The 14,261-nt window shown below is 36.6% G+C and overlaps 1 protein-coding gene across 3 annotated transcripts in view; it reads left to right on the plus strand.

Moving 5' to 3' along the window:
* ZNF800 (zinc finger protein 800) overlaps positions 1-13,929 on the plus strand; it is a 29,549-nt gene extending 15,620 nt beyond the window's left edge. For 2 of the 3 annotated variants that reach the window (XM_021384765.1, XM_021384766.1), the window contains 5 exons: positions 140-250; positions 2,427-2,522; positions 6,248-6,391; positions 9,068-10,823; positions 12,231-13,929. In XM_021384765.1, the coding sequence (XP_021240440.1) occupies positions 187-250; positions 2,427-2,522; positions 6,248-6,391; positions 9,068-10,823; positions 12,231-12,240 (2,070 nt within the window). In that variant the 5' untranslated portion in view covers positions 140-186 and the 3' untranslated portion in view covers positions 12,241-13,929. Of the gene's footprint in view, positions 1-12; positions 251-2,426; positions 2,523-6,247; positions 6,392-9,067; positions 10,824-12,226 lie in introns of those variants that run through there. The other variant, XM_021384767.1, reaches the window with a different exon arrangement.

Below are 14,261 nucleotides of genomic sequence, written 5' to 3' on the forward strand. Positions count from 1 at the left end.
GCTCCGGGAGAGCCGCTGCGAACAATGGAAGGGCCGAGCGCCGGGGGCTGCGGGGCTGCCGCGGAGCTGGGTGCGCGGCGTTGGCGCTTTCGCGGCGCTCCGCTCCGCGGAGGTGACGGCTGTCTGCTCGTTTCGGCAGGAGCGAGCCGCTGCATGTAGGAGGACCGCGGGTCGCGCGCACGGAAAATGCCTCTGCGGGACAAGTGCTGTCAGACGGACCACCACCACCAGCACGGCTGCTGCGAGCCAGGTAACGGCGCGCGGGGGCGGCTGTCCGGAGCTGTGCGAGTTTGAGGGTGACAGCTGCGCGTCCTCGGGGGCGTTCGGGGTGCGCAGCGTTTCTGGGTTCTGCTGGAGCTGTCGTTAAATACCCTCGAGCTGTCATGGTAAACGAGTTCAGCGGGATAACTCCTCGGTTCCTGCGGGGTCCCTCGCCGTCCCCACGGCTCCAGATGGGCGCTGTGCGCAGCAGTCGGAGGCGGGCGAGAGATCATGTGAAAACACGGAGCGTTCTTGTTTCCGAAAAGTGGAATTTTTTGGTTTGTCTTCGCTTTCTTTTCTCGTTTAGTGACATTTCTGGCAATCTTTTGCATTTGTTGAGTATCCCTTTACTTTGAGTGTCCTCTGGTGAGCTCTGATGAACTTAAGCAGCTTCTTCTCAAGTGGGGAAAAAGCCCTGAAAGTCCCAAACCTCCTGTGCGCGTCCCGCTGCTGTGTGACATGGGAGGTGCCACCAGTGGAATGCACTTGAAAGTTTCAGCCAATTCGCGTGATTTTCTGTAATTGTTATGCCCGCTGTTACAATTGGTAGCCTAAAGGGAAACTTGGTTCCTTTCTCCTTGCCTTACTGTCGAGTTTGTTATTTGGATGCTTTTGCTTGTGTTTGGAAAAGAAAGGCATCTGTTTTTGGAATTCATACTTGAAAGCCTGCATGATGCAAGCGGCAGCTTGATCATACTCCTTTAATTAAATGTAATTTGAAAGAAAGTACTGCTGAGTTAAGAGAAACACTTTTTCTATTTAAGATGAAATGGCTTTGAGTTGTCCCTATGTTTTATAAAGGCTAAAATACTTTTCTTGCCCTACAAATAACAGTGAAGTGTTATGTCTGCTTCATGTCTGTCACTCCTTGGTGTCAGTGGCTGTTGCATATGCATGTTAGGGGCGGTACGCAACCCAAAGTACACTATTTTGAAGAGGATGGAATGGGCTAGTAGAATACAATATGTCATTGTGTTAGAAATCCCTAAACGATTAGCTGATTTGTGATGGTTGTTATGTGTTCATATATAATAGTATATTATGGGGCCAGCACAGTTGCGTGGGGTGTTCGTATTATTGTTCTTTTCTTAGACTGCTTTTTCTTTCTGATGTTCTTTTCAGCTTGAATTCATTTAAAGCCTTACATCTAACTTTCCTGCGTTTAGTCTATTTGCAGTTAGTAAACCTGAGTAGTTTTACACAGTGCTTAGTGCTCTTTGCTAAAACCTAAATTTCTTAGAGATGCTTTGTGCTGCCATTAGAAATGGAGACCTGAAATTGTCTTATCAAATGGGCAACAGTGGAGCTGATGTAGGAGCTACAAGTCTGGTTTTGTTAATAACAAAGATGACTTATCAAGTGATTTTTGCAAACTTGTGCTTGAGTAAGTGCTGGTATTCGTGTAAATTTGGTTTTCCGTCTGAGCAAAGCTTGGTGGTTTTATGAATATACAGCAATAGCATGCCATTATTCCATGTGCATGAGTACTGTGTATCAGAATATCTAATAATCTTTCTGATCAGGAAATCTTATAATAGATGTTATGAAGACTACAGTGTAGCATGAAATTTCCAATTGTTACTTCTGCGGTTTGCTTGAACCAGAAGCATTTTTTGAATGTAGTTTTATTGATGAAAAGTATTATGGTACCTGTCTTTGGACCATACTGCTCGGGTATGCTTGTGCTTTATTCTGACCATGGCTGAACGGGTGTGAATTCAGTGCTTAGGTGTGTGTTGACAGTGCTGAACGTAGTATGTTCAGAAGAAGTATGGTGTTTGGTAATTCCCTGTACATCTGTTTTGTTGTTTTGGTTTGAATGACGAGAGTCAAGTGGGCTGTATTGGGGAACTGCCTTAATTCATGGAAACTTCTGATGAGTCAGTATGGTTTTGTGTGTTTATGTTTGACACACATAATTTTGAATGCATTCTTGATTTGACTAATCAAAATCACAGCGTACTCTCCGAAGGTATCATGTCCGGAAGAGTCACTATCTGATTTTTTTTTTAATTCATTGTTGATGAGAATCTTTGCCTAAGACAGCTTGTACTGCAGTCTTGGCCTTTCTTTTTAGCTAGCTTACTGTATGCTTAGAAAATCTGTAATTTAATAGCAATCATCTTTGTTTTCTCAAATGATTTATTATCTTTTATGTATTTCAGTGCATATATTGGAACCTGGTGATCCTCCACTATTACAGCAGCCTCTGCAAACATCAAAATCTGGTATTCAACAAATCATCGAGTGTTTTCGATCAGGTATAAAGCCACGAATTGACTCTTAGAAAAGTTTATTACCTGTTATAACAGTTATTTATATATTTAGTGTATATTTAGTATATATTTAAAGAAAACAAAAAACCAACACCTGACGTTCTACATATTTGCAAAATATTTGTGGGTTTTTGGTATTAAGTGATATTTCTTTTTGTATGGATTTTCATGTACAGTGGTCAAGATATAGCTCCTGCTGCATAATCATCTTTCAAAACCATTTTTTAAAAGAAATAGCTCATTCTTCTCTTATTTAATTCCTCCACCTGTTATTAATGAATTCATCCTAAAACTTTTGAGAGGCAGAGAAAATTCAGTATTTGCCTTGAACTTTTTAGTATTGCTGTATCGTATTACTTTTATGGTATTCCTTGACTCTTTTTTGGAGTTGCAATTCGTAGCAGTGAACCTAAGAATAACAGCTGAGTGTCTGGATGAGCATACCAAAGATGATTGAAACCTGTAATGCTTTCAAGCTGGTTCTACACTTCCGCTGTGGTACAGCAAACTTAGTGCAAGAACGCTGAGTTTGTTCTTTTTAAGCAGTTACTTAAAAAGATACTATGTGAAGCAACAGAGCTTTATATATATGGAATAGGTTTTTCATGTGTAAGTCATTGCTGATACACAATGGGACGTGTGTGTGGGCTGAGTCTTGTAGAGTGACACGATGTTGTGTACGTTCTCCACTTGCATTTAAAAACTTAATACAAAAAGGAAAACTGGATGTGAGAGTTGTCAGTAGCAACATTATTAATGTGTGTTTGAATGAAATTGGCATAAAGCCTCAAATATGTGTGGCAGGCCTCTTTAACTTGAAGCAGGTTAATGGAATCTGTATTGGCACTAGCACGAAGTAACTGCAAGTAGTCTGTTTTAAGACAGCTTCCAGATTGTCCTTTCTGGCATTTCTTAAATTGATAGCTTACCTCACTGTCTTCAGGGTGGCTGGACAGAAGGCAAAATGACTTGAACCAAGGTTTTACTAGATAGTTTTGGACACGCAACTTTTCATTTTGCTAAGGAGCTCTTTTGATTCTTGTGGTAACCTTAAAGAAATAGAGGTTAAAGCCATAACTGTGAAAGCAGTTTTAGCAGAAGGCTTCTTCAGTCATACAGATCATTAAGGATAACAAATTTACTAGTAACTCCTTTCTAATTATGTTAGATGCAAATACAACAAAATACCATCGTAATATAGTAAACAAGATTCTAATGTAGAGTTCTGTAACTTTGTTATAGAATAGAGTGTTCTCCTATGAGAGAGTGAACTGCTGAGATTTTTCTGAAAAGTTAAGTTGCTTGCTGAAAACTTAAACCAGGCTATTTCTGCCAGAGAATTCCTTGCAGTGACTGATACTTTGTAGCAGTCTTTGTTGACCCTGCTGCTATTCTATCACCTACCTTTACAACTATTAACATGATTTGACGAAGTATCGCTTGCTGCAACGAAATGCAACTATGAAATAGAGAAAGCTGTGGCAAGTTGGAGGAAGCACACCCTGGCAGAAAACTGGCTGCTCCTTGCCGCAGTTGGTAGTTGGTGAAGAATGTGCGGATCCTTGCTCTTTCTCTGCCTGATGAGTCAACAAAACCAGTGGATGTTTTAATTTATTTTCTGTTTCCAGAAGTTTGTAAAGGTCTATTGTGTAATTCACAAGGACCCATTAATAATAAGTAATTAACCCTTATGAGAAGTTGCATAAGGAAGATTTGAAGCCATAGTGACCACTGCATCGTCTAATCTGACCTCTAGTATAAGTCCTTTAAATTCTTAAGACTAATAGTTTGAATTAGATGGCACTTCAGTACTGAATGGATGAGAATGAACTTTCATTATTACATGAGAGAGAGGTGGGAGAGAGGGATTGAGGAATGTGTCTCCTTGATTAGGAAATAGAGGTAAATTAGATGGTTTTTTTTTCATCTGAGGGGAATATTTGTGGCTTGGACATGCATTGACAGCACAAGTCAAATTTTATTTCATGGTGTGCTGTCACCGAGCATGAAGCCTTTTATTTGGATTGTAGGTAGTGACTTACTGCAATTTCATCTACGTGGAGCATCTTCAGTTCTGTCCAGATGGGTTTTCATCAGTTATTTTCTTTATATGCAGGAATTAAGATATTTGTGGGCGAGATTTCAGTAAATAACATGTCCTTAGGGGAACTCGTTACAGTTCTCAAACTTGTGATTTTTCAATAAACACAAATATTTTTCCAGTGGTCTATTGTCTGTAGAAATGCAGATCAGATGAAGATTAGGTTGGTAACACTTGAGGAAAGAGCAGTGAGAGGAGAAGACAAGCACCTAGGGCAGTGGCCCAGGAAAGGCATAGGCAGAGAAAAAAATTGGGTGGTAGCCTCAGATAATCAAGTTTGGGTCCTGGTTTTAAGCAATTGAAGAAGGAAAAGGTATTGTGCTTTAGAAAGCTCAGTTATAAAAAGGTTCATAGCATTATTAGTCGGCCAAGAAACAGAAAGCTAACTTGATAAGGTCTGTTCACGTTGAAGAACAATTATGGAATTATTTATATTTGAACAAGTTTATTTGTTTAGAAAATAATTCTGCAGTGTGACTCAGTTTGATCTTTAAATGGAATCCTTAATTGTCCATGTTGACCAAGAACTTGAGCTTCTGTTTCAGCCGGAAGAGTATATCTTGATGCCATTTGTGCTGTTTCATAGTTGTCTGTTACATTGCTTATACTTTGCAACTTTCATTATAGTTTTGCTGTTTTGACTAATTTACATTAATTTTGTTTTGTTCCTTTATTAAAAATAAAATCAAGTTAGAGCAATTAGCTGAATTTGTTTAGCCACCGTTTCCTTCTGGTTTGGCAGGGTAAGTATTCATCATTCAGTAATTCATTGCTAATTGTGGACATCATGTTCATAGTTTCAGCGAGATGTGAAATGAAGGAGTGGATTTGAAGTGTAACGTAAACAATTAAAGGATTCAAAGTTTAAGCAAGGCAGGAGCTGGAGAACCTACAGTGCTAGGTCAAACTTTTTACCCTTGTGGGTTTGGATTTTTTTTTTTGACTATACAATATATACAGTAGTCTGGAAAACCTGCACGTTTTGTTGAGCTATGTTGTTTTTAACAGAAAGTTTTCTGAGTTAAATTATTTGAATTTTCCTTTTGCAGGCTGAAAATATGTTTCCAGTTCTATTTTCTTCCTTAAGCACAATCACCTTGATCTTGTATCACATGCCTAGGTGTAGTAACGCTGATATAGATCTATTAGCTCTTTGTGTTTCACTGTGTGCCCTGTAGTTTTTTTCCTTACCTAGTAATTTATTATGTGAAATAGATGTATATTTCTTGCTTACGTAACATGATGACCTTATTTAAATCCTCTAGGTGCTTATTCGTTCCTCTTAGGAAATGGTATTACAGCAACCAAATACTGTACCGTGGAATCCTTATTAACGTTAGCTGTTGATTTTGGTCTAAATCATTGTTCTTTTCATTCACTGTAAACTTTAATGTGTGTAAACCTTATTTTTTTATTTATTTATTTCAAATGAGGCTTATTTTCATAATGGGAGTTGGATTACATATCTTAAACTGTGCAGTGAAATAGCATTAATGCAAGATGAAATGCTGATACGATTGTTGTATTTTAAAATGTTTTTGCTTTCATGTGATGATGCGAGTTAAAAAATGAATGGAAATCCTTAAGTGTAATGTTTCTTTTATTACAGGAACTAAACAACTTAAGCATATCTTGTTGAAAGATGTGGACACCATTTTTGAGTGTAAATTGTGCCGGAGTCTCTTCAGGGGATTACCAAATTTAATTACTCATAAAAAGTTTTATTGTCCTCCAAGTCTTCAAATGGATGACAGTAAGTTTTACTTATTGCAGTATTTAATAAAGCCACCTGAAATTGAGAAACTTACCTTTTTGTACCATTCGTACAAACGCACGAGAAACAAGATGCAAAAAACTGTTGTGAAATTACATTTAAATGGTAACGTATGTTGATAACGTTTATGGTAGAAAAGAAGCTACAGCACTGAATATGCATGAACAACAGAAACCCATAGTCATGTCATAGTTTGTTATTGGTTTATAGGTCCGGTGTTTTAATGAAAGGTCTCACTGTTAATGGTTAATGCTTTTTAATTCTTTCCCTTTTTCTTCCTTGTTTTTCCTCTTTTTTTATTGTGAAAGATAATGAAAAGCATGCCAAGGACTGGGAAACTGAATCTCATAGAAAACCTTGGATTTAACAAGGCATTTCAGTTTTATATCAGTAGAACTCTAAAAGACTTTGGCTGGATCATGTACAGTGACTTGGATGATGTGTGTCATTTTTTTTCTGTACTTGGGAAGTACTCAATAATCCTGGATGCAATCCTTCATTCTTTGTCATGAAACACAGACTGAAAGATCACCCTTTTAAAAGACTTCTTCAGTTATACTGTATTCCTTTCTCACCACTTCACCTCACCTCATGCTACTTTAAGGTACTTTATCTTCTCTCTGTGAACCTGTGACAGGATGTCTGGGAATGGCACGAAGCTGCACCAGGGAAGGTTCAGACCAGACACTAGCAGAAATTTCTTTACCATGAGTATGGTGAAACATCTCTCATGCTTGGTAGACAAGAAGTTGATGCTGCCATGTCAGCGTTCAAGAGGCGTTTGGACCATTTCCCTTAATAATATGCTTTAACTTTTGGTTAGCCCTGAAGTGTTCAGGCAGCTGGACTCGGTGATCTTTGCAGGTCCTTGCAACTGAACTATTCTGTATTCTTGGGACACTTATGTGATCATGTCTAGCCCACTTTCTTTTTTGTAGACACTAAACTTTATAATTAAAAGCAATTTTAAAAAGTATTTGCATTAAAAAAAGTATTAAAGATCGATTTCAAGTGATAATGATTTGTTGATCTCAGTAAAGCTGAATAGTTGGGAAACGTGCCAGCATCCAACATGTTTTGTAAAGTATTTTTCTTATCCTGGTCTTTGCACCAATGCTGATGAAGCCAACAATGATGATTTTTCTTCCTTGACTAGTATCTTTGTACCTCAACATTTCAAAAATTGTAAGTGATGTGACTTAAATGCAGAAATGCCTAAGCAAAATAAGGTTACCCTGAGTGGGCTTCCAGTCTAGCTGTTGACTAGCCTTCCTTTAATTGGCTGCTTAGCTGATACAGTTCACTGTTTGCTAGGAAGGGTACAAATGAAAACAACAATGCTTTGTGCTCCAAATGAAGAGAATAACACTAGATGCTCTGAATATAGATGCTGCCATGAAGAAGATCTTCAAATAATTGTGAGGAATTTCAGATGGTATCATCTCAGGGCCTCATGTTTTTACCTTAGTGCATTGGGTTTTTAGTTGTGCCAGTGTTGATGTTTAGCCTGCCATGCTGGAAACTAGGTCATTGAACTTACTTGGCATTTAAAAACAGAATGTTTCTCAGGGCTGTAATATCAGGAATAGCATGTAAGCAAATGGGATTTTTGTTTCTGTCTTGTTTTTTATTTCATAATACAAAACCTGTAGGGTATCTGGCAAAAAGAACAGGCAGTTAAATTATCAATGCTTTTTCTTTTAAAAAATGCAATACACATAACATTGTTGTGGTAGCCAACAATGTAAATGGCTCAAAAAACATTTGAATGAACTTTTTTGAGAGTAAGTATATTAAAACAATACTTTAAGGGCAAACTTACACTTGCAAAGTTTACTGGTATAAGCAAAAAAGGAAAGGAGAATCCCTGTATCTTTTCTTGCTTTTTTTTTTTTTTTTTAGTCCATCTCAACTCATTGTCAGAGCAGAACACAATGTGAACTTTTGGAGAAGCTCAGTGGAGTCATTTCTTGAAGTAAATTATTTCACTGAATTGTTATCCTTTAGAGAAATTAGAAAAATAAAATTCCTAAATAATACACAATGTTTCTGTCCTTACATTTATTACTAAGTCTCTTAACTGTTCTGGTAGTTGTAACAGTTTTCACTGCACTAGAAGTGAAGTTATGTCTCATCTACTTCTGTCTTCATGTAATGCTCAGGTTACGCAGACATCTCATTGTTTCCTAAGGACTGTTCAGAGTTCATGGCAAAGAGCTTATTTCCAGAATTGGGTTCATTTATTGAGAATGCCTGTTTCCAGCAGTAGGAAAACTGGTTTTTAATTATACTTCAGACTTAGCTGCGCTCCTTAAGAACAAGCACAGTCTTATGTCCTTAATTTTGCAATTGATACAGACTTCTAGAGAGCAGTTTAATTCAAGGCAAACTAATTTTTAGCTTAGGTGGCTTCCACATTACCGTATTGGAAGGATGTACTTCCACAGTTGGCTTCTAATGAAGGTGTCACTTATACTGATTTAATAAAAATGATTACTCAAAGCCCTTATGTATGAAAGATCAGAAAAACAGTAACAATTGTGCACATTTGGTGTCTGAATTGACGTAGTGGTGGAAGGACACTTTGAATTCTGTGAAACTTAATTCAAAATTACCAAATCATTTAAAAATGCCTTTGCCTTTTTTTTTTCACAGACCTTCCGGATATAAATGATAAACAGAGTCAAGCCATAAGTGACCTCCTGGAAGCAATCTACCCAAGAGTAGATAAGCAAGAATACATAGTTAAATTAGAACCCATAGAAACTAATCAGAATGCTGTATTTCAGTATGTGTCGAGGACTGATAGCCCAGATGAGAACACAGAAAGTAGTACTGCTACTGATCAAGCTCCAGTACCGGTACAGGAACCCAGCACTGAACCACCCAAGGCTGTTTCAGCTCCAGCTCCAGTTGGGGAGACTGTGGAATTACCTCCTGCTGATCCTGTTACAAACAAGGTGATCCCTGCTCCTGAAGAACAGCCTCCAGCAGTAACGCCTGAAGTGGACTCTTTGGATAATTCTGATTTTGGCCACCAGTTGATTTGTTGTCTTTGTAGAAAAGAATTTCATTCTAGACGCAGTGTACGCCGGCATATTAGAAAAGTACACAAAAAAAAGATGGAAGAGCTAAAGAAGTACATAGAAACAAAAAAGAAACCAAATCTGTGCTCTGCAAAAGGCCGAAATAAGAACGTTCTTGTAGCATTAGGTAGAAGTTGTCCTGTATGTTATAAATCATTTGCCACAAAAGCCAACGTAAGAAGGCATTTTGATGAAGTCCATAGAGGATTAAGAAGGGATTCCATTACTCCTGATATAGCTACAAAGCCTGGGCAACCTTTGTTCTTGGATACAGTTTCTGCTAAAAAATCTTTTAAGACCCGAAAACAAAAGTCGTCTTCAAAGGCTGAATACAATTTAACTGCATGCAAATGCCTTCTGTGCAAGAGAAAATATAGTTCACAAATAATGCTGAAAAGGCACATGCAAATTGTTCACAAGATAACTCTTTCTGGAAAGAACTCTAAAAGAGAGAAAGGGCCCAACAATACTGCCAATGGAACAGAAATAAAACTAAAAGTTGAACCAGCAGATTCTGTAGAACCTTCACCCCCTTCCATCGCTCTTTCTCCACAGAATGAATTAAAGGGAACAAATCATTCAAATGAGAAAAAGAACACACCGTCAGCACAGAAAAGTAAAGTTAAACAGGACCCTGAAAACCCTAAATCAACCTCTAAGTCAACCACTAAATCAACCTGTAAATCAACTACTAAATCGACTTCTAAATCAACCAATGCATCTGCTGCAGGTGGCCAGCAAAAAACCAGGAAGCCAAAACTTTCAGCTGGCTTTGACTTCAAGCAGCTTTACTGTAAACTCTGTAAACGCCAATTTACTTCGAAACAGAACTTGACAAAACACATTGAATTACACACAGATGGCAATAACATTTATGTTAAATACTACAGGTGTCCACTCTGCTCTTATGAAACACGTCGCAAACGTGATGTGATAAGGCATATAACCGTAGTTCATAAAAAGTCACCACGCTACCTTGGGAAAATAACGGCAAGTTTAGAAATTAGAGCAATAAAAAAGCCAATTGATCTGGTTCTAAATAAGGTGACAAAAAGAGGCCCTCAGAGGGATGAAACAAAACAGATTGGTTCAAAACACGATGTCACCTCTAATTCGCCCAATAAAAAGTATGAAGGAGCTGATGTTGGCATTGAAGTAAAAGTAACAAAAAACTTTTCTCTTCACCGATGCAATAAGTGTGGGAAAGCATTTGCCAGAAAAGCTTTTCTAGAACATCATAAGAAAACCCACAAGGCGAATGTATCTCATTCACCTGAAGAAAACAAAACCAAAGGCAGAAGTACAAGATCTAAAGCTGTTGTCTGGTGAGGAAAATACAGTGTTTTGTCTTTTTTTTTTTTCCCCAAACAAAACAGAAGCACTGCCTTTTATGTTCTGCTGTTGGTATATTGCCAAAAACATATTGTTCCATAGATGTATGGTTTAGCAGCTTAAATACTGTGATATATATCTGAATTGCTTCTTAATTTTTTTTTCATTTTTTTAGTGTTTAGGAAAAGAGTTATTTTCTAAATTTATTGTGGTAGGAAACTGGAGTAGAATATAGATCAAGCTGTACCAAGTTGACTCTTTAAATTGCCTTAAGGCATCTATTGTAATCAAGCTAACGTAAGGACATTTCTAAAATAGCTTGTTTTTAAATTATCAGTGCCTTTGGTTCATTGGAATAACTTAGCCTCTTAATGAACATCTTGGTAACGTCACTGAAGAAGCACTGAAGGTACCATAGCAAAAGCCGTTGACAGAAAATTTCTCTATGGACATGTTGGAACTATCATTCATTATATATACATAATGTGTATTTTCTGTGTTCTGTCCACAGAAGGACATGGAACAGTTTCTTTGAATGTAATTTGGATGCTTAATTTCTTTGATTTAAAATCAATTTGAGTTAGGTCTCTAAGGACACTTTTAAAAACTGTCAGAGTTAGGATTTGATTATTTTAGTACTTATTTATATGAGCACAAGTTTGGAGACTTCTGGTGGTGATTTATTTTTTTAAAGGTTTGAGCCTCATAATTTTTTTGTTTGTTTGTTTTAGCTTAAATATTTATAGAAGTCTCTGGCCAAGAATTTTCTTAATTTCTGCCTATAGGGAACACTGGGATTTTTTTACACTTGGGGGATTTGTATTTTCTTAGTTTTCTGTTGCCTTCATATTAAGGATTAGAGATGATCTGATTTTTAAGAGAACCTTTTAAAAAGGGAAATTATATATGTAAGTGATAATTTTGTATTTCAGAATGACTGAGTGATGCCTGAAGGTGTGGGGATTGTACAAAAATAGAATGGAGAGACGCTAGTGATACCTATAAGAGTTTTTAACATCCTTATTCGAAAATGTCCTTATAGCATATTTGGTGAAAAGAAAACCAAGTTATATGTGCCTTATTCCATCTTTTTACTCTGAAATGCTGTATTCCAGGAGGTAATTTGATCTGAGTTTAGCTTTTGTAGTGAATTGCTACCTAGCTATGTTAAAATGTATCGTGATACATGTGTGACTTCCTAACAAATCCAGGCTAAATGGGATGGAACTTCAAAAAATGAGCTGAGCCGGACCTTGAATTATGGTGATTTTAAGAGGACTTTTGTATTTTGATGGTAAATCAAAGATGTGAGCTTATACGTTATTTATATTGTGTAATTTAAAACAGGATTATACTGGTAAATGCAAAGTATTAATTTATTCCCATTTCTTCTCAGATAGGTTCAAGTGATGTTCGGAAAATTTGGAGTTCATTTGCATGAAAAAGACTTTAATGTGGTGTTGGAACTGCTAATATCTTGATAATGGTACTATAAGGAGGAAATATCTTCATAAGCTGTTGTTTTCTTACTAAATTGCATCCATTCTGACTGCATGTTGTTAGTGCCTCCTCCCAAAACACTGCTGTAGTTGAAATGCACTTGTGCTTCTAAATTAGCAGTTAACTATGCTTATCTCTGTTTGACAAGGTTTGACAAGAACTTTCTGAACTTAAAAAACAAAACAAAACAAAAAAACAATACAGAGGCAACTTGACAAACAACAGCTTTGGAAGAAGACTTTTGTTCCTCATTTAGGAAATGATCTTCAGAGAGCTCATCGTACTGTTCCTCCCTGATAGTGCTAATTGATGAACAGCTCTAACTTTTTTGTGATATCCTACTTTGGCAATTGTTATATACTGTTTTAAACTTATTACAAATGAATGTATAAGAGCAAACATGTAGTGTACATTGGCTGAATTGTACTAATTTTTAGTATTTGCCATAACATCAGTTTGTTCATATAGACTAATTTCCCAGTTCTGGGACATTCTGAATTTCACTGTACTACAGTCGCTTCAAAGATGTCCATATTTTTTCCATATGTGGTTCATCGGACAGCTTGATAAACATCTAGGATGTTTACAAGAATATCCACATTCCTCTATTCTTTAATTTTTTAAAAAAAATATATACAACAAGCACTTTAATGGTAGTTGCAGTTTATTTTTTCAATTTATTTTTTGAAAGTTCAACACACTAATGTTAATATGAAGGTAGTGAATATTCGTCGATGTGTTATAGACAGACAATCTGTGCACAACCACTTATAATGTTAGTTTATTTCATTAATTATTAATAAAAAGGGAGGATAGTATGAGAGAAACTCAAAGTAATTTTTCTCTCAATATGATAAATGACCACTCTAGATAGCACTTGAATTTGTATAATTTGAAAAATGTTTTAGATCCTTTTTTATTTTAACCTTTTAACCAGGATTTTAGGAAACGTGTTGCATGCCTGCCATTGTGGAATTCTTGGCAGTTTTCATGCAGCAGTGGTTTTGTCCTTTTTTTTTTATGTTTTAGAAAATATTTTGTTTAGTGATTTGTGTCAAATTGCTACAATTTGAAAGGTACTGTACATCAGAAGAAATGTCATGTTTTTTATATAGGTTTACTCCCTTACTTAGGGAGGTGCCTCGTGTTCATATATACTTTTTGTATAAAATATATCTAAAATTGTTGATCACAAGATCAGGAGTAAAAATACTTATATGGATAGAGAAATATTTGGCCCTGTTAGTGCGTTGCACTACAAGTACTGTGAATGGGAACTGGACTGTAGCTGTTGCTCAAAATGTTCTATGTTGAATGTACATGCTTTTGTTTGGATAAATGTAATGTGTTTGGCTGAAAATAAAGCAGACTGGAAATCACTTTTAAGTGCGCATAAACAGAAAGACGTTTTTATAATATCTGGAATAGCTGTCATTCCACAATCAGATAATACACTTCTGTATTTTTGTAAAGTTTACCCTCTGATCATTGAAACTAGTTGTTTGTAATATTCTGTTGTAATAAATGTTTTTGTTTTGATATTAAAAGTTTGGCACTTGTGGAGTGAACGTTTCTCCACGTTGGTGGTTGACCCTTTGATACTGACTTTTTGTCATTTGTAAAGGCATCTCCTTCCTCTTTAGTTAGGCAACCCTTGCTTTTGCGATCCTTTGAAAACAAAATTGAATATATATATTGAAGAAGGTAGGCTATGCATTTACTTTCTACTAAGAAAATTGACTTACCTAGTTTGCATTGTGAATTGTGTTGGTGGCCAGTGAATGTTAATTCTTCATGTGATACGAATATAAGAACTGCTGTAATTGTTGCTTATTCTTCCGGAAAGGAAGAACTTCTTCCTTTGTAAGTGCCTGTGGGTTAAGATTAAGTTAATAGTGATTGACTAATCGTTTATTTCTCAGCTAATCTAT

The sequence above is a fragment of the Numida meleagris genome, chromosome 1, assembly GCF_002078875.1.
Source record: "Numida meleagris isolate 19003 breed g44 Domestic line chromosome 1, NumMel1.0, whole genome shotgun sequence".
Taxonomy (NCBI): domain Eukaryota; kingdom Metazoa; phylum Chordata; class Aves; order Galliformes; family Numididae; genus Numida; species Numida meleagris.